At 43.6% G+C, this 25,982-nt stretch overlaps 1 protein-coding gene across 2 annotated transcripts in view; it reads right to left on the reverse strand.

Moving 5' to 3' along the window:
* SH3RF3 (SH3 domain containing ring finger 3) overlaps nucleotides 1-25,982 on the reverse strand; it is a 375,405-nt gene that overhangs the window by 56,418 nt on the left and 293,005 nt on the right. The window contains exons 6-9 of one of the 2 annotated variants that reach the window (XM_049650140.1): nucleotides 24,292-24,462; nucleotides 21,983-22,227; nucleotides 6,987-7,321; nucleotides 4,118-4,865 (exon numbers count right to left, since the gene is read on the reverse strand). In XM_049650140.1, coding sequence (XP_049506097.1) covers nucleotides 4,806-4,865; nucleotides 6,987-7,321; nucleotides 21,983-22,227; nucleotides 24,292-24,462 — 811 coding nt within the window. In that variant the 3' untranslated portion in view covers nucleotides 4,118-4,805. Of the gene's footprint in view, nucleotides 1-4,117; nucleotides 4,866-6,986; nucleotides 7,322-21,982; nucleotides 22,228-24,291; nucleotides 24,463-25,982 lie in introns of those variants that run through there. The other variant, XM_049650139.1, reaches the window with a different exon arrangement.

Here is a 25,982-nt window from a genome sequence, read left to right on the forward strand (position 1 = left end):
TTGACAGCTGGGGTTCATGCTTTCAGGATGTGTTCATTTTCAGCCTAAAGATTACTCATAAGCTACATGCCAGCTTTCCTCATCCCACAGAAGGCAGACAAACCCCAGGGAAAAGAGGAGAAGGTCTGAAGTTGTTGGGGCTCTAGTTGCCCACAGCAGTCAGAAAGGGACTCCCTGCCCAGCCAGAGTGCCAATGCCAGTGCAAGGGTGATCAGAGCTGCCCAGCATGAGAGTCCCTAGAAGGAAGTGGGTTTCCATAGCCCAGAGCCGACCAACTGACCACCAGACTCATCAGTGACTCATTTTTGAGGCAGCCAAGGTCCCCAAAGCCCATGATGATGTGCCACATGGGTCTGTGGGCCCAGCCATGCTTCATGAGTCACCCTCTTCCCCTGTGGCCACACCTGAGACACAGCACTGCTCTGAGGGTCTCTGCATATTGGGGACTGACCTGTAAGCAAGCCAGGTGCTACTCTTTCCCTATCAGTGGGAGAACCAGGCCTACAGCGCAATTCAGATCTGGTGAGGTCAGCCCCCTACCCCCACCTCTGATAAGTGTCAACTGACGCAGCAGGACACCTCCTCACTACTGGCTTGGTTGCTGGGGCCCATGCAGCTAGTGTGTGACAGCAGGAGAGCCTCTGCCTATCTCAAAATTGAAAACACACTGGCAGCAACTGATATGTTGGTTATGGAGATTACAGCAGCCCCCCTTCCAGTCTGCATTTTAGAAACAGTACAAGTAAAGGCTTGCTTACTGCAGTGAGCCTAATGGAGAGAAAGTGATTCATAAACCAGTGATTCTTCAATTTAGAAAAAACTGCCTGGTTGTTCTAAAGAGCTTCACCCTCAAGATTTCCTTTATATTTCATATTCCTGGGTTTTCATTGAAAATATAATTGTAACCCTATGTAATGTATGTCTTATTATCAGCATGTATATATATATATATATATATATATATATATATATATATATATACATACATGCTTTTAAATGAGTGGGATATAGATAATAAAGAACAAGTTCAAAGTTCATCTGCAACACACTTCCCATACTGGCTCTGCTACTGGCCAGGCCTAGCTGCTGCTGTTATCGGTCATCCTGTCAGGTTTGCTGTTCCTTTCAGACCAGCTCCTCAAAGCCTTAATTAGAAAGGTCATGCCATCCATGTGGATTTGACCAAGTGGTTCACTGTCACATGGGCTCTGGCTGCAGTTGAGTCCAGTGTGGAAAACAAGGCAGAGCCTCACACTCCCCTCTCCTGGGCAGACCCTACAGCCTCCTCCCATAGCTACCCCTGTCCTCTCACTGTGGGACTCCTGGACAAACCCAAACCACCCGAGGCCTCGGCCTCATGAGACTGGAGAGACCACCACAAGTCAGCACAACAGAGCCTGGCAGAACTGACACAGGGGTCGGGAAACCAGAGTCCTTGGAATGGCTGCACTACTGATGCCACGTAACACCTGGTGAGCCTCTCAACATCCCTGAGCCTCAGCAGCATAATCAAAAAAGAGGAGTTTAATGAAAAGATCTTCAGAGTCTCTTTCTGGTTCTAATATTCTATTACTGTGTGGAACTGAAGCTATTTCATCCATATGCAGAAAGTTAACTTTCTTCTGACCTATAAAGTAAAGAATTTCTTATAGTCATGGGAATGAAAACTCATTGGAAACAGTTTTCCCAATTCCTTTTAGTTTACAAATATCCCTTTAGTCTACAAATATCACCAGATGCTTTCTAGAAGGAAGGTACTCTTCAGGGTCTGTTGATCAGGGCTCTGAGACTTTTTGGAAATGTCAGGACTCAGCACACAACAACCATTTTCCCCCAAATATACTGATTCCTACTGTGTGCTATGCATGCTGATCTAGGCTATTCTATTTCATTCTGTGCATTCTATTTGATATAAAAAAATGTTCATCCAAATCCACTAAATTGGTTTGGTGATTCATGAGTGGGTCACTTTTGAACATGTGGTTTGAAAGATACTGCTGTAGCCAGTGATCACAAGGGTACGCTGACACCAAGGATAGTATTAAATGGACATATGGCACCAGTTAGAGGGGCTGTCACAAAGTGGGATTCAGTTACCTGAGTAGGAAGAAAAAGGCTGAGGGGCTCACAACTCAGAGAAGGGAAGGAACACAGCTAACCTCCTTTGATTAAACCTTAAACCCTATCTTCTTGCCTAATATCAGACTCCTCAATATGCTGAGCAGTGCCTAACTGATCTCAAGGCCCTTCCAGAGCTGTCTTGCTATCTCCCACCTGCTCCTGGGCTCCTCACCCTTGGACCACATCCCTCAGATTAGAAAGTCCTTCTACCTGTCAGGCAGAACTCCTCCAGGAAGCTTCCCTGTCCCCCGACCTATCATACTCTATTGCAGTTGTCTGTTTCCCAGTCTGCATCTTGGTACTAGACTCAGTGTTCCTTCAGGCTGGGGTGGAATCTTCCTCTGCTATAGACCCTCAGGACCCAGCACTCTGGCTGGGCCACACAAATCTTCCTTATAATACACCGAAGAGAGAGGGGTGAATACACTGAAGAGAGAGGGGTGAGTGAGTGACTTCTAGCCAGGTGGCCAGGGAAAGCTTCATGGCTTCAGGAGGGCCACAATCTTCCACTTCCTTCCTCAGCACATCATTGCTGCTAGTCACTGACTGTGGCCTCTATGCCTCCAGATAGATGACTTTCCCCCGGAGTCAACCCATAGGGATAACTGATCCATATCATCTGGTGCCAAGTGTTCATGAGGCCTCAGAAATAGAAAACAGTCACGGATGGACATGATAGGTGATATTTGATGGTTGTTTCAAGCACAAAAAGGGATTTTTTTAAATGAAAAGGGGTTAACTGAAATATTACACATCATTCTTAAAATTCTCCCAAGATTTTCTTTCCACTCTGTGATCTGTGGGCACCAAAAGATGACTCCTCAAGTTGTATCCAGTCCCTTCTTCAGAAATACTAGACCCAGGTCTTTGGATGGGAAGACCTCCAATGACAATCCCCAGATGATCGTAACCTTTATGACTTCCATATGCTAGGGTCTTTCTCATGTCTTGGGGTCTTCTCTGTGTCCTAAGGTTTCCCCCATGGCCTGGCTGCCTCTACTGTTTCCAACCTGGGAGACTAGGAAGGAATCCATCCATCTTGGGGTACCCTGTGATTTAACAGTATACATCCTTCTCAGGTCTTCTTGGAGGGGGGACACTCTTCATGCAGGGCCATCCCTGGTAGATCTGTCCCATGGCAGAACAGATCCTTGGTCAGACCAAATGGCCCAAGGTGCTTGGAAGAGTCCCTAGTGCTGTCCAGAGCTCTGAATGAATCCTTAGATCAGAACTCCCTCATCTCAGGCCTGTCCTCTGTCTACCCTTTGACGCGAGTGTCAGGGAGCACTCCAGTCTTTAGCACTGTGGGCTCTAGGGCTGTGGCATAAGGGCACACTGCTGGACTCGGCACCACTGGAGGAAGTGGGAAGCTCTCCAGGAGGATGGAGCTGCTGTTATCTGGCAGCCCAGCCATAGGACAGCTCCTGTAGGAAGCCATAATACCAGGAAGATGGTCAGGAAGAGGCTCTGAGAGAGAGGCTGGAGGATGCACACTGTGACAAAAGCCCTGGGCCCAGAGAGGAACTCTGGCTCAGGATCCAGTCTATAGAAAGAGTCCCCACCCTGGCAGCACTTGAGTCTCTCTGGAGGCCTCAACTCAACAGCAGGCCAAGCAGGGCTGATGTGCAAGGCCTGCCTGCAGCAGGGCTGAGAAGCCCAATCCCAGAGGGTGGAACTAGCAAAGGGCCAGCTGCCCAGGGATCTCTGCACAGCAGTCAGCACACACGAGCCAGGTTCGGGGCCTCTTTGTACCCTACATGTGGGGACACCTGGGAATAAATCTCCCATGTTCCTAGGAGAGAATCACCCTGCCCCTATCTCAGGCACCAGGAGCCCCATAAGCCATGGTGTTCTCTCTTGTGCACATGCTTGGAAGGGCCTGGATCAAATTCCAGAACAACTCAGCACTGTGAAAACATGTAGGTGCTGTGGTCTCTGTGGAAAGCAGGGCTGGGAGCTCCATCTTTTTCAAAGGAAAATTCACTAACAGAAACAACCTGGAGAATACTGCAAATTACTCTTAAAAAATCCTTTCACCATAATTAGACATATGCACGTCTGTGATGGGGTTACCCCAGAAACAGACCTGAGGCCAAGTGTTGTGTTTTCAAAGTTGGTGACATCTGCTCAGTTGTGGCCCTGGCGGGGGACGGGGGGCAGCACAAGGGTGCCAGGCCCTAGCCCCAGCACACTTGACCAGCTTGGAGCACACCAGACAGGTTCAGGTGAACAGCCACTGTCTTGGCTCTTCCACTAGAAACCACAACTGTGGATGTTTTGCTCTTTACTATAAAATAGGAGAAATTCAACTGGGAATACAGAAGGGATTTTTTTTCAGACCAGTGTTTTTTTTGTTTTTTTGTTTTTTTGGTTTTTTTTGCTTTGTTTGAGAGGTGAGAAATGAAAATCACACATGACATGTGGAAGAACAATATATAGTATTTCTCTACCAGGGTTTGATGCTGACAATTGCTGCTGTACCTACGAACATATGCTCACTTAAGCCCACAAAGTCCATTTCACTTCCTACTTGGGAGCACAGCATGAACAGCACCCCCATGCTGTGAGTCGTCTGTGCCCAGCCCTGAGCCTAGCTGGATACAGGCTGGTGTAGGCCAGTGCATTTCTGCTGCCAGAGCTAAGTGGACATATCTGCTGCATTTCTTCTGGGAGTGGGGCTTCCTTCAAAGGTGCCCTTCATCAAGAGGTTCCCTCTGGGTGTCTCCTTGACTCACTCTTGTTTGCTGATGGAGAAGAATTGTTAGTAGAGGGTAAACCTTGAGTGAAGATAAAATACCTGATAAATGTCTAACAGGCTGGGAATGTGGAGAGTAGGTCGAGCGCTGGTTTTCCTTAACAACATGCTTAGGAGGTCAAGACGGCAAACAGTATCTCTCTCAGTGTAGATTCCTACTAGTTTGGCTCTACTGTCATGAGTCAGACTGAAGCCCTTTGTGTTGCAAACCAGACAGAATTTTTTGTCAAAGAACCAGAAATGTTTACAGAACTATTATTGTCCTTCCCTTTCCAAGTCCATCCCCTGTTTAAGGCCTGGAGGATAGAGTCTTCCAGGGAGAGTGTTCAAGTAAGAGGGTGGGCTTGTACACCTACTTCTGCCTCCTGATGAGACCCAGCTACCTCTCCTAACCAGGCTTCAAGGTGGAAGGGAGCAGGCCAAGACCTAAGGGATTTGCAAGCAGACATGGACGCAAAACACAGAACAACCATTTCTCTTCGTGCCTGGGAACCCTGTTGATCTCAAGGGGACTTGAGCTTTGCTGGCTGAGAGCACAGCAGCAGTGGCTGTTACTGAGACCTCTTCCACACTTCTGAGTGTGAGAATAACATTCCCCCGGACCTGATGAGACAGGCAGTAAGGAGGCCTGAGCACTGATCTGGTGGCCCCGAGGAGTCTGGTGTGCACATATCTGAGAGGTATCCGGGCTCCTGCCAAGCATGGCAGGTGAGTTGGTGGGCATGCCTTTGGGGCACCCTGGGCATGTGGACTGGACAGTCAACACTGGTTTTGGTACTGTCCCCAAAGGACAGGAAAGGCTGTCCTTGCCTTGAATATACCATCTAGTGTTGTGGGGCTCACCAAAACCCTGGCAAGCACACTCTAGTCAAAAGACTAGTTTTATATAGAAAGGTTTTAAAAGAACTACACAATGTGGTGAAGCCAAGAGGGAATGAGAATAAATCATTCATACAGCAAGGCCAATGAAGAGAATAGTTCCCAGCTGAAGGTGTGGGTCTGAACTGTCTAATACAGCAATGGGCAGTGCAGTGGCCCATAAGCACTGGAGATGTCTCACTGGATTTCAAAAACTGAATGTGAAAAATGGCAAATACCTCATCAAAAATCTTTTAGTATAAATTACATGTTGAAATGATAATATTTTTGGATATTGGCTTTAATAGATCATACCATTAAAATGAATTTTGCCTTTCAATTTTATTGGCCACTAGAAGATTTTAAATTAGGTATGTGACTTGATTTATAGTTTCGTCAGGCAGCACTGATTTGAAATCTGGATTCTAATCTTGGTTAATCCAGTGTCTAGCTGGGTAGCAACAGCAAGCTCATTGGACTTGGATTTCTTTTGTGAAATAAACTCAATATTCTTCACAGTTAAAAGAATAGCTGAGGGGCATCTGGGTGGCTCAGTTGATTGGGTGTCTGACTTTGGCCCATGGGTACAAGTCCTGCATCAGACTCTGTGCTGACAGCTCAGAGCCTGGAGACTGATTTTCATTCTGTCTCCCTCTCTCTCTGCTTCTCCCTCCTGCCCTCCCCCCGCCCGCCCCCCAAAAATAAATAAACATTAAAAAATTTTTTTAAAATAGCTGAAAATGCTGTCTACACCAACTATGAGACCAGCATCCCTCTCTTGTTTCTCTGTAGAAAACAAGTCTGTCCCATGTGGTTGAACAGGCTGTGGATTGCATAGGAATGATACGTTGAAGGGAGGGGGTGCTGTTCACAGTGCACATAAGTAGATTTGTATATTTAATATAATAATAACCTGGTACTTGGCAATAAATATCTTGTTCTAACAAAATGAATATATTACAGTGATTTTCCAACAGATAGAGCAAAGGCATCTTGAGGAAGTGATATCTTTTCTATAGTTGGGCCTGCATCAGTCCTACCAGAACCTGAGGACAGCCTGAATTCCACTCCAAGGACAGCTGCTCTGCTGGTATGACCTCCATCTCTGTCATAGGCCTGATGCATCCGAGGGCAGGAACCTGGTGCCCTAATTCAAGCCTTCATTTTACAAAATGTCATTGGTGTCTGGTGCCAAAGAGCTACAATAACCAGCTGGGCCATGGCCAGGGCTTGCCCATGATGGGCCACTTACCTTCTCATTTTTTTTCTCATCTGGTCTGCATCCTGTGTTGGTGGGGCTGGATGTCGACAGGCCACTGACAGGCCCCCCTCCAGCCTCCCCGTTGAGGTTGGCGGCATTGACATTGGGAGGTGTGACGGCTGACGCTGCAGACGTAAGCGGGATGGCCGGCCGGGGGCACTGGGCCCCGATGACCGTCTGCACCTGGGGCTGGTGGATGTGCTGTGGGGACATCACGGAGTGGGGCCTGAGGCTGGCGGTGGGCAGGCGGGACGGGGAGTTCTGGGTGCGCAGGGGCGACACGGTGGCCGTTGGTCGGTCCTGAGCCTGGGCTGAGGAGTGGGCAGCTGGAGCACGGGGTTGGAAAGAGAGTGGGGTTGGAAGGTTAGTTTGCAACTGCAATGCAATCGCAGCAGACTCTTTCCTTGGGCTCGTCTTCCCAGGGCTCACCACCTCTCTCTGTGGTCTCTCCAGACCTGGCCACACTCCACGGGTAGAGAGACTAAGGCTGAGCAATGGGGAAAACACATCCCATCTTCCCAAAGCCCTGCCATAGCACAAAACAGCCTGCCTGCAGGAGGAGTGAGAACATCTTTTCCAAGGTTGCCACAAGCATGGGCATGTTCCCAGTCTCCTATAAAGCCATCTACATGGTTTTCTCTGCTGCGATGAACTAATACACTCATAAGGTTTTTTTATTTAAAAAATTTTTTTTTAACGTTTATTTATTTTTGAGACAGAGAGAGACACAGCATGAACGGGGGAGGGGCAGAGAGAGAGGGAGACACAGAATCGGAAGCAAGCTCCAGGCTCTGAGCCATCAGCCCAGAGCCCGACGCGGGGCTCGAACTCACGGACCGCGAGATCGTGACCTGAGCTGAAGTCGGACGTTTAACCGACTGAGCCACCCAGGCGCCCCAGAAGGTTTTTTTAAAATGCCCTTGTTAAAATGTTTGTGAAAGTAAAGCATGACAGAATCCTGAAGAAGCCCCAAGATGCCCCAGAACTCTTAGACACTACTGCATGTAAGGTGATCATTGCCAAGAGCACAATTCTGATTCATCTCCACCCCAGAACTATAACCCAGTCTTTCGTGCACACTTGGTACTTGACTTGGCTGAGCTACAGCCAAGTGTGTGAGGCAGCTTTAGCTGGTGACAGGCACATCATAAAGGCAGCTGCAGCCTTGGGGAGAACCATCACTCTGCCCCCTGCAATCTGCCTGAGCTTGTTGCCTTGCCTACACATGGAAGCAACAGTTTATAGATTCACACATGAGGAACCACACAATGACAAATCTGTCCCCTACTGCCAGCAAAAATGCCTCCTAAGGATGTTAGGGGTCTAAAGGCATAACATTTGTAAAACTTTGTCATTTGAAAACATAAAGTTCCTTCTAAACACAACACCAAATTAAAATTAATCTTGCTGTAGCCTGTGCTAGTGATTTTGAAGAACTGTCTCCTTACTAATTACAGAAGAAACCTACAGGAGGACAGAATGAGCCACACCAGATGAATGGTGACTTGTGGGCTGGGCTGGTGATCCAAAGGGAGACACAGGTTGTAGCAGCCAACACCACTTCTCACCATGGGTCCCATGCAACATCATGCAAGTCAGATTCAGTCATTTTTGCACTGTCGCCCAGAGAACAATTACACATCACACTGTCCTTATTTTCTACCATCAGAATTCATGGCATTCATGGCTTTAGCAACATGAAAAAACACATGTGATAAAACAATATTCTCAGTGCCCAAATATGCCTTGAATAGATAATCTACTCATAAATCCTAACAGCACTTCCCCGGCATATGAAGTAACTCAGCTCGACAAATGACAGCCCTCCACATGCAAGCCAGGCCTCTTCCTTCTGACTGCACTGCGTGGGAAAAGTGGGTGAGATCTGATTATGTGATCCTGGGTTCTTCAGGACTCAGGGACTCTCACCGTGTCCTCTGTTTCTAGGAGGTAAAAATATATAAAGACTGATTTATGGTTTTAAAAGTATTCAGGGTTTGGGGTGGGTTTAAATCCTCATTCAACATGGCCCCACATTTCAAAAGACCAAGTTAGGTAACTATGCAGATCAATGAAGCCACTGGGGTCACTTAATCAGCCCGAGGTAACCCGTGACTTGGACAGTGCTCCTGGGGCCATTTGTCTGCCTCTCCCCAGCTGTCTGAACTCTCCTTCACCCCAGCCCCCTGGCCTTGGAATGAGAAGTGGTGGCTTGGCAAGGAAAGAACAATCACTTGGGCCCGAAAGACTGCAGGGGCTGCTCTAGATTCTTCTACCAAGTCCCACACAACTCCCCTCCACCTCTGGCTTGCTTCCACATGCCTGCCACATTGCCCTGCCAAACCCAATGTAAGAGGACAGGGACAGGGTGTTCCAGAAAGTTCTAAGCCTGTCTGCCAGGCAATCTCTTTGACACCCTTCCCAGTTCTCTCCCTTGTTCCTCTTCTCAGCCACTCTAGCCTCCTGGCTGCTCCCCCCAACACAGGCTCTCTGTCACCTCAGAGACTGCTGTACATACCACTCTCTTCTCCCCCAGAGAGCCACATGGCCCCTTGGTTGCTTCGGGCTGCTTCTGATCACCTCAGACACCGCCTTCTCATGGAAACCTGTCCTTGCCAACCCACCAAAAAGTGCAGGCTGCCACTCTGTGATCCCAGACCCACTTCCCCTGCTTTAATTTCCCTTTCCTCCCATGGCACTATCTGCTCTTAACAGTTTGTATGATGCACTCTTCATTATGTGTTCACTGCCCATTACCTGTCTCCCCCCACTACAAGGTAAGCTTCACGAGGGTGGGACATTTACTGATATTTTCCAAACAGCTGGATTGGTGCCCAGAATGCAGTAGATGCTTGATAAATTTCTTAAATGAATGAACAAGTTTTTGAGAAAAGAGAACCTCAGCTAAAACATCTCTACAGATTTCACAGAATTGAACCACTGGAGAAGAAAAAAAAAAAACTCCATGAGAAAGAGGAGCATGACTCATCACACTGGCTCGTAGAAGAAAGTAGGGTTTCATTCATGATCAGTGGGATTTAACCTCAATTTTACCCACCCTGTGTCACCCAACCTCAGACTGACCTAGACTGCTATCTCTCTAGTCATCCTACTAGTTAGCAATGTCAAAGCAACCTGTACAACAGAGGCAAGCAGCTTGAGAAAATGCTATTATTGCACAGTCTCTGTTAGTCTTTGCCTCTCCTCTTTAAAGCTCTGGCAGGCTCCAGCAGTTCTGGAGTGCCTAAATACCATTGGGCCTCACTCAGTTCACTGCTATGTCATCCTGTAGGTGATTTAAAAAGAGTAGTTGAATGAATAAATGACCTATCTTACCATCAACATTGTCCATTTCTTATTCTCAAGTTTATCACTTCCAACTTCATGGATGAAATAGAACACTGGCAACTCCCCAAACTTCAGGCCAGCCTCTCTCTCAACTCATCCACATCTATACCCACCTCGCCTTCTAATCTCAAGGATATATGGTCCCAACAGGTCTACCCCTTCATGCTCATCTCAATCCTTTCTCCTGGCTCATCCCCTTCTTGCTTGTATTAAATTTATTAACTTTCCTCCTGTAATTTAATAAGTAAGTTACAGCTCTAATTTCAAAAATAGTCCTTCTACTAGCCAGTACCTCCTTTTCCTGTTTTTCTTTATATCTAGTGTCCTTGAATAGTGTCTGCTTTGGTTCTTACTTTTCACTCATTTCTTTGCATGATCTGTATTTGCTCTCATGGCAGTTTTCATCTCTGCTTTGTGTTCTGGATAAATTCCCATGTATGCCTTCCAGTGTCACTAATTCCATCTTTGGCTGTGTCTACACTTGTTCTTTCTTACTTTTTACTCATTTCTTTGTGTGATTTGTATTTGCTGTAATGGAAGTTTTCGTCTCTGCTCTGTGTTCTAGTGTCACTACTATCCATCTTTGACTGTGTCCAGTCTAGAAATTATGTCACCTATAAGGATTTTGTATTTAAAATATATTTTTTCCCTTTCCAAAATTTCAAGTTTTTTTTTCATATTCATCAGTTTCAGATTCATAGCTATCCATCTAATTTTTCCCCTTCATACACCCTGTTTTTTCTTTGTTTTTTTTTTGGGGGGGGGATGGTTAGATGTTATTCTTTATTTTTCCTTTTAGAGGATCTTAAATATACTGATATCAAAGACTTTTTCAGATTTCTTTCTCATTTCTCTCCCATTTCTTCAGTTTATTGGCTATCTTTTATGCGTTAGTGTTCCCCCTGTGCTTTGAGACTTCAGTATGCACACTCGTCTTGTGTATGACAGTCTTATTGCTATTTTTTCCTCAGTCTGAAGCTTCTGAATGGTACTCTGGGACCTCCCCCTCAGAACCAGCTGTAACAGGATGGTTTGAACTCTGGTCCTGTAGGAATGGTGCAGATCTTGTCTTCAGGCCAGAGCCAAACTCAGCTCCATGCCCAAGTAGCACTCTCTATTCTCTCCCATACCCCAGAGAGTAGCTCAGTAGTAACCATTCTCGAAGAAGAGACTGTAGCTGTTCAAACAATTGCACCTAGCTCTGATCCCCTGATACTCACTCACCAGGGACTTCCTGTCTATTTTCTCCTGCAGGAGTTGAAAGTTAGCCAACACTGCCTGCTTTTCATTCCAGTTAGCCAATGCTTCAATCCCACTTAATATTGTGTGTTCCATTTTGTTTAGATCCATAAAGTTCATTTGTAAAAAATTAAAAAACCCATTTCTGTGTTTAAAACAGAGAGAATAGGGGATTTCCACATGAACTCACTCTCCTATACTATCCAGGAGTCCTTCATTCACTTCTCAGTCTACTAAAATATGGTTTCTTACCTTCATTCCATCAAATATTATCTGAACAAGATCAATTATGACTCCACCTGGCAGCAAATTTAATGGACACTTTTCTGTTTTCAGAAAAAAGTATCCAATGATCTAGTGGCTTACTTTTATACCAGTATCACACTAACTTGGTTACTATCGTTTTATAATATGTCTTGAAATCAGTGTGGCCTTCCAACTTTGTTGTTCTTTTCAAGGTTGTTTTGGCTATTCTAGGTCCTTTGTATGCCTGTGTGAATTTGAGAAACAGATTACCAATTTCTACAAAAAAGTTGAGTGAGATCATGATTAGTATTCCATTGAATCTATAGGTCAAATTTTTGGAGAATAATTACTTTGACAAATTAAGTCCTCTCACTCATAAATGAAGTATATTTCTCTGCTTATTTCAGTCTTATTCAATTTCTTTCAGCAATATTTGGTAGTTTTCAGCAGACAGGACGTCCTCTTCTCTTATCAGATGTATCCCTAACTAATTTATATTTTTCATGTTATTAAAATTGCTGTCATTTTTTAAAACATCAATTTGCAATTATTCACTGGTACTATGTAAAAATAAAATTGATTTTTGTATATTAATCTTTTTTCCTGGAACCTTGCTGAACTAATTTATTAGCTCTAAAGAAAGCTTTTTGTGTGAGTGTGGGTTCCCCAGGGTTTTCTATATACAAGATCATGTTATCAGCAAATAGACATAATTTTCTCCCTTCTTTCTGATCTACATGCTTTTTATAGTTTTGTCTTGACTAACTGCTCTGACTAGAACATACAGTACAATATTGAATAGAAATGACAAGAGTGGATATCCTTGTTTAATCTTGATCTCAGAGGGAAAGTTTTTAGTCTCTCACCATTAAGTCTGAGGTTAGCTATGGTTTTCATGGATGCCCTTTATCAGGTCAAAAAGCTCAGTTCTATTTTCTCATTTTCTGACAGTTTTTAATCAGGAATGAGCATTAGATTTAAAAAAAAAACCCACATCTATTAAACTGACCATGTTATTTTTATTCTTTAGTTTGTTAATACAGTAAATTATATTGATCATTAAATGTTAATAAAAACTTGAATTCCTAGGAGAAACTCTACTTGGTCCTGATACATTATCTATTTGATTGCTTAAATTTTATTTAGTGTTTTTACATCTATATTTATGAGTGATATTGGTCTGTAGTTTTATTTTCTTTTAATGTCTTTGTCTGATTTGGGTATGAGGGTAAAGTTGGCCTTATAGAAAAAGTTAGGAAATATTCTCCCTTCTTTTCAATTTTCTGGAAGTTTCCATAGAATTGTTGTATTTTTTCCCTTAACCATTAGACATAACTTAACAATGAAGCTACTAAGGCCTGGAGATTTCTTTGTGGTAAGTTTTTAACTAACTCAATTTCTTTAATAAATACAGGCCCATTAAGGTTATTTACTTTTTTAAGTTTGTTAATTTATGTTTTTTAAGAAATTTATCCATTTTGTCTAATTTGTTGAGTTTATTGGCATAATTTTTTATAAGCCCTTATTATTCTGTAAAATATGAAGTGATGTGACTTCTATTATTCCTGGTATTGATAATCTGTGTATCCTCTCTTTATTCTTTATCCCTCTGGCTAGATGTTTACCAGTTTTATTACTGATCTTTTCAATGAACCAAATTTTGTTTCATTGACTTTCTCAACTGTTTTTCCATTTTCTATTTCATTTATTTCCACACTGATTATTTCTGGTTCTTTTACGGTTTCTTTGCTCTTTTTATTCTAGTTTCTTAAAGTAAAACTGAGGAGATTGATTTGAGATATTTTTTTTTCCTAACATAGGTGTTTAGTGCTACAAATTTTCTCTTAAGTACTGCTTTAGTGGCATTCCACAAATTTTGATATGCTGTATTTTCATTTTCATTCATTTCAAAATGTTTTCCAATATCGCTTTTGATTTCTTCTTTCATCCATGGGTTACTTTTAAGTGTGCCATTTAGTTTCAAATATTTGGGGATATCTTTGTGTTATTAATTTCTAATTCATCTGTATTTTGGTCAGGGAATGTATTATGAAACCTGAATTCTTTTAAATTTAGAGATTTAAATATTATGACCCAGAATGTGGTACATCTTGGTAAATATTCTGTGTGCACTTGAAAAGAATGTGTGTTTGGCTGTTGTTAGTGTAGTACTCCATAAATGTCAATTAAGTCAAGTTGGTTATAGCTTGCTATAGTGTTCTGTATTCTTACCAATATTGTCTACTTGTTCTGTCAATTATCAAGGGAAGTATTGAAATCTCTGACTATAATTGCAGATTTGTCTATTTCTCCTTGCATCTTTATCAGTAATTGCTTATACATTCTGAAGTTCTGTTATTTGGACATAAGCACTTAGTCCTCTTAATGAACTGACCCCTTTATCATTATGAAATTGCCTTTTATTTTAGTAATAATATTCTTTGTTATAAATTCTACCATGATATTAATATAACCATTTCAGACTTATTTTTAGTAGTATTAGCATGGTACATAGATCTCATTATTCATAGATGCTATATGTGCAAATTCATCTACCAGCTAAAATTGATTTGTAACCCCCAAATCAGTACCTGTGGTGCTTTTGTAGTCATTTGCAGACATGCATATACTAGCAAAAATTTTGAGTCACATTTTCCCTGCTGAAGTGCAACAGGATGAGGCTCTGCCCAGGGACAGAGATGGGAGGGAGCAGGGCAGTGCAGTGCAAGAAGCTCTGGCCCTGGGACTAACTGGACATGTTTGAATCCTGCTTATCACCTGTTAGTGGGGTGGCCTCAGGCAGTTCGCCTCTGAACCTGATTTTCTCTTTTGTAAAATAAATAGAATCTACCAGAATGACTTTTAAAAAATATTTAAGATTATAATCTTTGTGAGATATACACACATATATGCATTTCACTTAGGAGCAATGGTTCAGGATTCACTAATAGAGTGTCCATGGAAAATGTATAAAGTATAGCTACTGTGAATAATGAAAGTCAACTGTTTTTCTTGATCCTTTTACTTTTTATTGTTTTACTTATTTGTGTTTATGTATTTAAGTATTAAAATATGTTTTCTGTTAACAGCATATGGTTAGGTTTTGTTTTTGTTTTGTTTTTTAAAGAATACTTGACAATCTCTGCATTCTATTTAAAGTTGTTTAGACCATTTACATTTATTTACATGATCAGGTTTAAACCTACACTTTACTACATGTTTGTCATTTTACCCATGCATCTTTATTTCTTTTTCTCTCTTTTTGTGTCTTCTTTTGAATTAATTGGAAGTTTTTGTGGTTCCATTTTACCTCCTTTGTCAGTTTATTTGCTGCAACTCTGTTTTGATATTTAGTGCTTGCTTACATCTTTAATTTATTATAGTCTTCCTACAAGTGATTCCATAACTCTTCACACATAGTATAAAAACATACTTATCATAGTATAATAGTATGTAATAGTTTAGTATAATAGTATATTCCTCCATTCTGGTACCTTTACCATTATACATTTTACTTTTACATGTGTTTTAAATCCTTCACTGCATTGTTTTTATTTTTGTTTAAACAGTCCGTTATAGTTTAAAGGTATTTAAATAATGAGAAAAAACATATATTTATATATACAGTTTCCATTTCTTGTGTCCTTCACTCCCTTCCTACATTCACTCCCTTCAGTGTATTTCCATCTGATACCATTTTCCTTCTTCGTAAAGAATTTTGCCTAATATTTGTCATAGTGTGGGTCTGTTGGTAATGAAATCTTTTAGCTTTACTATGTGTGAATAATTATTTTGCTTTCATTTTGAAAGAAACTTCCTGGGTATAGAATGCTAACTTGGCAGATATATTTCTTTCAGTACTTCTTTCAGTTACTCCACTATTTTCTCACTTAAGTGTTCCCAACAAGAAGTATACAGTCATCCTTATTCTTTCCTACTTTATGTAATGTAGCTTTTTTTTTTCCCTTGTTGCTTTTTAAGATTTTATCACAGATTTTGAACAATATGATTATCATTTTCCTTGGTGTAGTTTTCCCCATGTTTCTTGTGCTCAAGGCCCACCAGCTGTCTTTGATCTGTGAATTTGCAGTTTAAATCAAATTTAGAATAATTTTATTTTTTATTTCTTCAAATAATCTTTCTGTCTCACCCCTTTCTCCTCTACTTTGGAGATTACACATACATAAAGCCACTTGAAGTTGTCACTGCTCTATGATGCTCATTTTTAAAGTTTCTCTTTTATGTTTGTTTTTCATTTTTCATGTTTTTATTGCTATACCTTCAAGTTCATTAATATTTTTTTCAGCAATGTCTAATCTGCTACTAATTTTATCCACTGTATTCTTGATCTCACTGTAGTTTTTATATATAGAAGTTTGACTTGGGTCTTTAAGATATCTTCTAAGTGTCTACTTAATTTTCTGAGCACGTTATAATCTATGAGCACATAGTAATAAATGCAATTATAATATCTGTTTTAATCTCTGCTAATTCTAATATCTGAGTCAGTTCTGATTGGTTTATCTTGTCATTGTGGGTCATACTTCCATCTGTGTGCCTAAGAATTTTTTATTGGTATCAGATGTTGTTATTTTTATGTTGAGATCTGGGTATTTTTGCAGTCTTAAAGATACTCTTGATCTTAGTCCTGTAACACTGTTAAATTAATTGGAAACAGTTTGATCTTTTTGAGTTTGCTTTTAAGACTAGTTGGGTGGGACTAGAGCAGTGCTTAGTCTAGGGACTGAGGCAAGGTCCTTCTGCATAGACGACTCAATGCCCCGCAAACTGTTTTTCCATCTGGCTTGTGGAGCAGGCACTATTTCCAGTACTTTGTGAATGCTGGACACTGATAGCACTGATCCTTGCTCTCATAGTTTCCCTGGCTTTGTATAGTTTCTTCACATGCATATGCTGATTACTTCTCAGCAAACTACTCAAGAGGACACCCTGCATCCTTTGAGGTTTTCTTCCTATGCAGCCCTCTCTCCTCTCTAGGTTTTGACCTTCAAACTCCAACCACCTTCATCATCCAGACTCTCACTCCACATCCTCACTTCAGGAAGCCCTCTGGCCTCCATGTTGTTACTGCTCCCTGTGCCACAGTCTGGAACTTCTCTCCAGGCAATAAGCTGGGGCACACCTCATGTCCCATTATCATGGATGATTTTCCAATGTCTGACATCTTGCAAACGGTTGTTCTTATAAATTGTTTCTGGTAGAAGGGCAAATCCTGTCCTCACTACATTAGGTCGGTCATAAGCAGAAGTTTAGCTTTATCCTTTAGATACAAAACTTTGATTCTATCTATTATTTAAAACCCTCTAATGTGCCCCAATGGCCTTAGCATAAAAACTGAAATTCCATGACATGGTCTAAAGGAACCTCCATGATCTTCCTCTGCTTACCTTTCAGCTGTGCCACAGGCACTCATTCTCTTTCTTTGTCCTTCCATACACTTCCACCTCACCTCACCCCCTGCTGCATGCTAAGCTCTACCTAGCTTTAAGATCTAAAATTAAATTTTGCCTCTTCAGAGAAAATGTCACTAACACCCTAGCCTTCTCCTTCCATGCCTTTTGTTTTAGTCACATCAAAACAAATAAAGTTACCCAAAATAGAAACTCCGGTATTTCTCATTGCCATGTCTTTGTCCTTGCTAGAATTCTATTTGTGCTTTGTCTGCTCAGATAGTTCCTATTTGTACTTTAAGAATCAAGGCAGGATCACCACCTCTTGAAAACTTTCCATTCTCTCATTTTCCTCCCCAGTCTGAATTACATATCTCCCCTCCATGCTTTCTTAATACCCTCTGGATACCTCCACTACAGTGCTTTTCAAACTCTATGGAAAGAATTTGTTTCCTTGCCCTTCTAACTGGGTGTAAAAATAGGGTCTATAGGTTCTTCTCTGTACTCCCAGAGCCTAGCAGAGTGCCTTGCATGTATCTACCTCTCTTTCATCTTTTTGTTTGTTGGTTGGTTGGTTTTTTGTTTTTGTTTTTTGTTTTTTGTTTTTTGTTTTTTTTTTTTTTTTTTTTTGCTAATGAATAAATGGCTGTACAAGGCTCTTGCCCCTGCTAAACACTGATATGAGGTTGTGTGGACACTGGCACTTTACAGGGAGAGCTCTGCCCTTGGAAAAAAGAATCACATTAATCAAGCAGAACAAATCATATTGGATGCTATGGCCAATGCAATTAAGCCTTTGTCAAACTGCCTGACTTTGGCTCAAGATGAGAACATTGATGAAACGCCTCTCAACTGCCTGGGTTGGGGTCTGCTGAAATGGGCAATTACTGCAGTGAACAATCCATTACTTGTACTGTCAACAGTGTGCTTTTTCTCTCTAAATGCAGAATGAAGTGGAAAATGCTATGGAAACTCAGTGGCATTTAATTTACTGATATGATGTGGTAGGAGCCATTCTTTAACCTGACTGTAACAGCAATAGTGTGGGGATAAGTATGAGGTTGGAAGGCATTGAGGAAACCGTTCTAAACATCCTGTGCCTCACTTTTCCCGTATGTAAAATTAGTCTGATGGAAGAGAATGCTTGTCACACCATGGTGGTTACTATGGTGATCAATGACTGAGATGCAACGTTGTACTGCCCCTAGCCATGCCAATTTCTTTCAATTCTGCTTGTTATTCCATAGAGGGAGAAATGACTGGCAGGTCTCATTTTATTCTTTAAACTGGGAAAGTTGCTAGCAAGGCATGGCTTAGAAAGGACATCATACTGGGGCACCTAGGCAACTCAGTTGGTTGGGTGTGTGACTCTTAGTTTTGGCTCAGGTCATGATCTCGCAGTTGTGAGTTCGAGCCTGGTGTAGGGCTCTGCGCTGACAGCATGGAGCTTGCTTGGGATTTTCTCTCCCTTGCTCTCTGCCCCTCCCCCTCCACACTCTCTTTCTCCCCCTCTCTCTCTAAAATAAATAAGTAAACTTTAAAAAGAAAGAAAGACCATCATACTGGCATTTTGTGCAAATAACCCTGGGCTGCCGTGCCAGGATATTCATTCTCAGTGAGGAACAGGGCTCCCCAACCTCTCTATATTGTGGTGCACATAGAAGCATGTGTAGTGCACACTGGGGTTAGTGGATGAGATGTTTATAGCCAGAAGGGACATGGCCTGGGACTTTAGCTGCCCCAGGTCCTGCCCGGGTGCTCCAAGGGTCAAGGAGGTCAGAATCTCGGTATACTTCTGACCTGTCTGGCACATCAGTTAGGAAGTTCTGCTGTGGGCTCAGTCAACCACTTCGCCACTACAGTGGCTGTGTCTCTAGCTAGAGGCTACCAATAAACACCATCAGATGAACTTAAACCATTCTATGAGTATAGTTGCTTGGGAGGTAATTGTTGGGGGCAAGAGGGCTGGCACCAGATAATATTGCTGCAGAGCTCCTTTAGTATAAAGACAACTAGTTATTCACCATGGGGCAGAGTTGTAAAAACAGAACTTATCTTGGTTAATTTAAGCAAAACAGATATATATGAAAGACTCTTAAGCACTTACAGAGTCTCTGGGATGGCAGAGTCAGTCTTGGAGGCTCAATAGCCAAGGCAGTGCCAACCCCACCCACGAGGCTCCCTTGGTGCAGATCTCATTGCTGCTGGAAATAAACACTATCCAGAATGAGGCTGCACACTGGACACCAGATTTCCACCTTATACTTACTGATGACTGGGCCCTGGACACCATAAGTCTACCCTGCACCCACTGATGACTGGCACTGGACACTAGAAGTCTACTCAGCACCCACTGATGACAGGGCACTAGACACCAGATGTCCATCCTCCTGCCCCTGAAAAGCTGGATGTTTTCACCACTATCTTCTCTCTTAAAAAGGATCCACACAGCCCCTCATGTTTGTGGCTTCTGAATGTAAGTCACATGCAAGCATGACTACCCCAGCATTTAGGTCATATGTCTGCCCCTTATCTACAAGGTAAGCTGGACTGGCAGGGCCAGCCTTCTACCACGGTGAGGTGGGATTCATACACGAGATAAAAGCCCCATGTAATGATGCTGATCCAAATCAGCCTGTGGGTCACAGCGTGCCAGCATCCACTGCACTTTGCAAAACTACATGTCATTGTCTTCCACCATAAACCAGTCCCTTCTGGTTTCTTCTAGACCAGGGCATGCCATCGTCATTCTCCCAGTCACTAGTCCAGAAACTTGGTAGCTGGACTTGGTTCCTTCTTCTGCCTGAGCATCAGCCCATTTCCAAGTCATAACCATACTGACTCCTAAATGTCTTGTCATTTGCCTCAATTCTGCATTTCCCTGTGACCTCTCACCTGAGGACAGCAACACCTTTCTAGTGGCTCCCAGCCTCAGGCTGCCCCACACCAGCTCTTCCTCCCTATCATGCCTGGTAATATTTGGTCAAGTTCCATCCCTCTCATGTAAAAGCTCTTGGGGGGTCCCCACTGCCTTCATGAGAAAATTCAATCCCCTGGATCCTTTGGTAATAATTTATATATTTTTTTTGGACCCTCATACATTGAATACTCTATTAATATTATTATTCTCTAACAGAAGAATAAAAGTAGCTACAGGTACTGAATACACACTAGATATGCCATGCTAGACAATCCTCATTGTCCCTGGAGGTAGGTGCCATTTTACAGAGGAAGAAACTGAGGCAAGCAATCATAATGGCAGCCCAGCATTCAAACACAGATCTCAATCTCAAGCCTTCAATCAGACATGTGTTTACTCTGTCTTCACTGAACTGCTTGCAGCTGTTTGCACAAGATGTGCTCTCTGTCACTTCTGTTAACTTGACTATTCCTTTCTTCCTGCTTCAAATGGCACCCTTCTTTGTTTCCCTACCCAAGTGTTACTTTGCTGCCTCCTCTGAGGATCCTTTCCCAGTCTCCCACCTCGTCATCACCAAGTGTGCATGCTGAACCCTCCATCAGCACCCAAATCCTTCCTAGCACCACTATTCCCTGATGGTCCATGAGAGCTGAGAGCAGGGACAGCGTCCTGTTCTGTCAGTGGGCATGCTGAACGAATCAGACTGTCCTCTAAAACACTCAGTAGTGCATATCTCATTCTAGGATTGTAGCATGGTCTTGATAGCTCTTGCTGCCACACACAAGCCTGGACTGGCACCAGTACGGGAATGTGCAGGCCAACTTCCCCAAAGAGTAATAAGCAGGTTGGTGGGTGGACAGCCACCCTCTTGTTCCATTAGCCTTCCCACCCTCTTGTTCCATTAGCCATGACTCGGAAGAAAATATGGCCCCTGCTGTGCTAAGTATTATCCCCACTTTTCACACTTGAGAAGATGCCTCCTAGAGCACTTTTAATGGGCCATCTCCTGGCTGGCTAGATTCTAAAAAATCATGTATTTTATTGCTCCAAAGAATTTACATATTTCGTCCTTTAAGCCTTACTTTGAGAGGAAGATAGATGGTTTCTGAGAGAGTAAGGCTGGGGTGGAGCAGGAATTCTGTGTCATTTAAATGAAAAGTCAGAGTTACACTCTCTCATCCTGGGTTCCTTCACTGCACAGTGAAGGGAAGGTGACTGGGGTGGGCTCCCAGTTCCTAATGGCTCAGTGCTAAGCTTCCAAGCGAGAGTGTTTACCTTCTTTCTGCCTATAAGATCCACCTCATAACTTTTTCTTCGTCTCACATCATACTAAGATTTTCCTTAAACGATGTCAGCCTGGCTATTGATAAAGTTGGCATGAAGGTGAAGGGTCAGTGACCATCACTGCTTCTAGCTTCAAAGCATTTCAGAAAAAGGGCACTCTGGCTCTGCGTGGTAAGAAGCTGCCTAGCTGGAAAGCCCCCGATCAGGTGTCCTGCACATGGAAGGCCCGTGCAGCTGGCCCAGCCACCTCATAGGGGCCGTCCAAAGGTGCCAGTGCTCATCTTATTAGTTCATGCACTCCTCTTGCTACAATGAAATGTATAAATATTTGTGAACTGTCTAACCCATTTTTTTTTGCCAGGACAGGGTAATATAAGTCAATACTACATTTCCTAAAGGTTAGCAGAAACTTAGGATTATGATAAGCAAATACGACTTGTCCCATGTTGGACTGCTTGAAACCTAGGTCATAATGTTTCTTACAAGAACCACTTGTCAAATTTTCCCGGAGAGTGAGGTCTCAGGAGCCTGGCACGTACCTGTGGGGACGGTGCCCCGGGCTTGGCTGGTGGCCGGCTGGGCTGTGTGCCGCAGACAACTGCCCACTGGGGGGGCGGCTGCCTGGTGCTGGGCCTGGGGTGTGGTGAGGGGAAGGGCCGGCCTCGTGGCAGTGGCTGGGCTGCTCAGGCTTCCACCACCTGGGTGGATGGTTGTGGCCATCCCTTTGGCCAGTGGAGACCCTCCAACATTATTCCGGGGTGCCCCAGCCCCTCCTACCGGAGCCCTGAGGAAATAAAGCAGAATCCAGTCAGGTGAAGTCACAGATGAAACCACACAATATAGGCCATCAATAAAGGCCCATTCATACCTTCTGGCTGTGAGAGGTGAAGCCACATAGCCCAGGGCATAAACACTAAAACAATGCTGAGATAATCCCCTAAGCGATGCCCAGAGCTCAAACTTGGCAGTGGGGGACCCTTTGTAAAACCTTCATGGGGGTTCACTTTCAATATAAATAGTTAAGAAACAGCAAAAGAACCCTAAGAACCAGTGATGATCCCAATCAATCAAATATTTTGTACCAGAACTACTGCCTTGATTCATTTTAGTAAACAGCTGTGTCTGTCCCCAAATACATCCAGAAAGAGTGACTGAGCTGGCCACAGCCAAGGCTTGGACACATCTGGCATGTGGTGGGATGGCAAGGACCCATCTCCCTCTGGACATGGCCACTTTCTTGTTTCTGCTGGCTTCTGGGAAAGAGCACAGACAAACCACATCCTTCTGAGAGATGTCAGGGAACTTGCAGTTTCATACCAGAAATAGATGCCCTTTCACCTCAGAGTTTCCAGATGAAATGAGTTTCCAGTGTTTAAGAAATACAAGAGAAACACAGCCACTCTGAAAATGGGCTTTAGCCCTCTGACCTCTGAGTACTTGCACCAAACTCACGCACTGGCAGTGAGCATGAAAGATATGGCAGAATCTGGGAACTCGGAAGCTGCTCTGGGTTCAGTTTCAGGGATCAAATGTCTTCCATTTGTTTAAGATCTGGGTAAACTCCCCTTATGTCCTCTCAGAGTCTCATTCATGAGGGTCAGAACAGGCACTGCCAGGCCCGTCACCAGGTGGGGTGCTTCACTCCTTGAGGCTCAGTACCACTGGGCCATGACTTCGGTCAGGGATGGCCTGAGCCACCACTAAGTCAGGGCTTCCGTGAGAAGAAAGGCCTCCTGGAAAAGGACTCAGCTGTCGAGGGACCGACAGCACCTTTCTTTCTTAGCCCCTATAGCTGCCATGAAATTAGCCTCTAGCAAGGAACTCCATCAGTGAGCCAGTCAAAGCCATGAATTTTTTTTAAAAATTCACATCAGCTACCTGTTGAACTCACTTTTACCCTAGGGAAAAAACTGTAAAAATTGAATAAAGTGGGCTCACAAATTATGGGTCTTTCCAAGAAGGGCCATCGGATGCTGTGACAAGCAAGCCTATGTCATGGCCAGCACTGCTCCTCTGGGTGCCCTGGAAAGTATGAATCAGTCTAGTGATCAGTGCAAGGTCTAGGCATTATTTGTTTATTTTAATGGCAGTCTTTTCCCCGAGAGAGAAGGAATCCAGGGCTGTGCCCAGGAACGGTTTCCACAACTGAGACTGACAAATGAAATCAACAGTGGACCCCTTATCTTAATGGAAAAATCTCAGACAACTCCAGGTAACCTCTTGAGCAAAATTTTTAATTCCATTATCTGTTTTATAAAAATGATATAACAGGAAATCTGTAAATGACAGGAAAGCACAAGAAGAAAAATTTGAATTACTCTTAATACCATCACTCAATAACAACTGTTAGCTTTTGAGAATATGTTTTTCCCTTGTGTATATACATAGGTGTGTGAGTTTTATGTATACCAGGTTTATGTGTGTGACACACACACACACACACACACACACACACCAGTTGTACAGACACTGTATGCACAGGCACAGGTACATGTGTGCACACACACACAAGATCTCACTCTCCTGGGGACCTTCCAATTTCACTTTGTGCTGCTGCCCTGAGTCCAGCTCATTCTGCTGGCATCTTCTCCCCTCACAGCCAGTGCCTGCTGAAGGAATGACAAGCAAAACCTAATTCGTAAGGTGAAAAGCTGGCCATGTAGAACCCTTGCTCAAGGGGAGTTCTGAGCTCACGGGGCAAAACCTTGTGGGCAGGGGCACCCTTGCTGACTTCTGGACTGTGTTTTTGGCTTGCCCAGACCACAGCATGATTTTCAGGCAGTAACCAGTTGCAGGGGAATGTGGGTAGTGTGTTCCCCCCTCTCCCAGGCAGCGACACCTGCCTCACCTGGAGACGGGAGTCACGTAGTTTCCTGGGAACACCCCAGACAGCCCAGTCCTCAAGGATGTCCCCTTGAACCAGCCGTCCTGACACTTCTCTAGGACGCGGTACATCTCGCCCTTTCGCAGCTCCAGCTCGTCGTTCTTCTGGGGCTTGTAAGCATAGAGCGCCAAGTACCTATAGGCAGAAGAGTAGGGCCAAGGATAAATGATGGCTGGGAGGGGTGGTTATAGGCCATCTTGTATCACCTGGGTCACATGTGGGCTCATCTTTGGATGAACCCAACCTAAAAAGGGACTAGCTGATGCCTGTGGGGGCTTGTGCACACCGTGCCCAACCTACTCTTTGTGATAAACCATGGTGCAGGGAAGGCGGTGTACTCAGCACTGCTATTGCACACCTAGAGAACCAGGTCCTGAGAGGTACATGCAGGAAGGAGAAAGACTTTGCCTCTTGTGCCTAAAACCCAGGTCACCCCACAGCCCTGCAGTGGCTGACCTGGGCAGGCAGGTATGTGATACCACCTTCCAGTCCTACAGCTCAGTGAGCCTCCATGACTCATCCAAGGCTGAGGGATATGCCAGAGGATGTGCCAGAACAAGACCACAGGTCTTTGGGCCCCAATTTTTTCTTCTACTCTGCATACTATTTCTAAAGCCTGATGTTCTGAGCAAGAGAAAACTAAGAATGAAGCAGGTAAGTCTTGGGCTGGGTTCCCTCATTTCATTTAACTGGGTCCTGGTTTAACCTGCCTGGTCCATTCAATCAGTCTGAGCTGGAAGATACCTCAAAGGTCCTTTTAGATAAAAAGAAGTCTAGTTAGGGAATTATTGGTTGCATTCTTCCTTGTAATATTTGTGCCATGGCTAATTATTTAAATTCTACTTTTCTTTTAAGCCTATCTGAATACAAATGAAGAACAAACTCAGTGGTGTAAATCCTGGCCTAGGGTTTAGAAGTTGTGCCCGTAACAGCCTATGATCCTAGTGACCCATATCACTAGGTATTTGACAACCTCAATATACAACCCCACAGGGCACTTGCAAGGACTGGATACTTGTAAAATGCTTTGCTACTGTGGGCGTTTGGGTAGGTTGGTTTTAAATTGATAGAGAGAACCATATCAGGCAACTATGTTGTTCACAAGAGGCAGGAGGAAGGCTGATGAGGCTTCAGCTCAATGAGAAATAAAAGATGATTTTTAAAGAAATGTCATCTCTTGGATCTTCTACCAGGATGGATGGCTGGGTGGGTATGTTGACCCTTCCCAGGACCGTAGGCTCTAGGGGCTGGAGGATATTCACAGGTCTCTGGGGATCTGAGGAGGGTCATAGACCCCCAGAACACCCTTCTGACCCTGGGAAGGGCCTTCTCAGTATGTGAATACAGAAATGAGACATGACTCACTAGGGTTCAAGCAAGAAGAAAGGAGGACCTGAGTCTCAGAGGGCCAGTGAGGAACATGCTAGAACAGAATGAGAACCTGTAAAGATGTCTTGGCCCTAACATAAAGTAAGGGAAAATAAGATAAAACAACATAAAACCTGCCACCCCTTTCTAATCCCTGACCCTAAACACTACAAGTGCCTCTGTTTCAGTCAGTGGAAGCCTTGACTGGTTTATTTCCTTTCTTTACAGGTTGGCACCCTCCCCCCTTCCCTTAGGGATAAAAGGATAGCTTACATCTTTATTTCTCT

Source organism: Panthera uncia (genome assembly GCF_023721935.1).
Source record: "Panthera uncia isolate 11264 chromosome A3 unlocalized genomic scaffold, Puncia_PCG_1.0 HiC_scaffold_11, whole genome shotgun sequence".
NCBI classification, from domain to species: domain Eukaryota; kingdom Metazoa; phylum Chordata; class Mammalia; order Carnivora; family Felidae; genus Panthera; species Panthera uncia.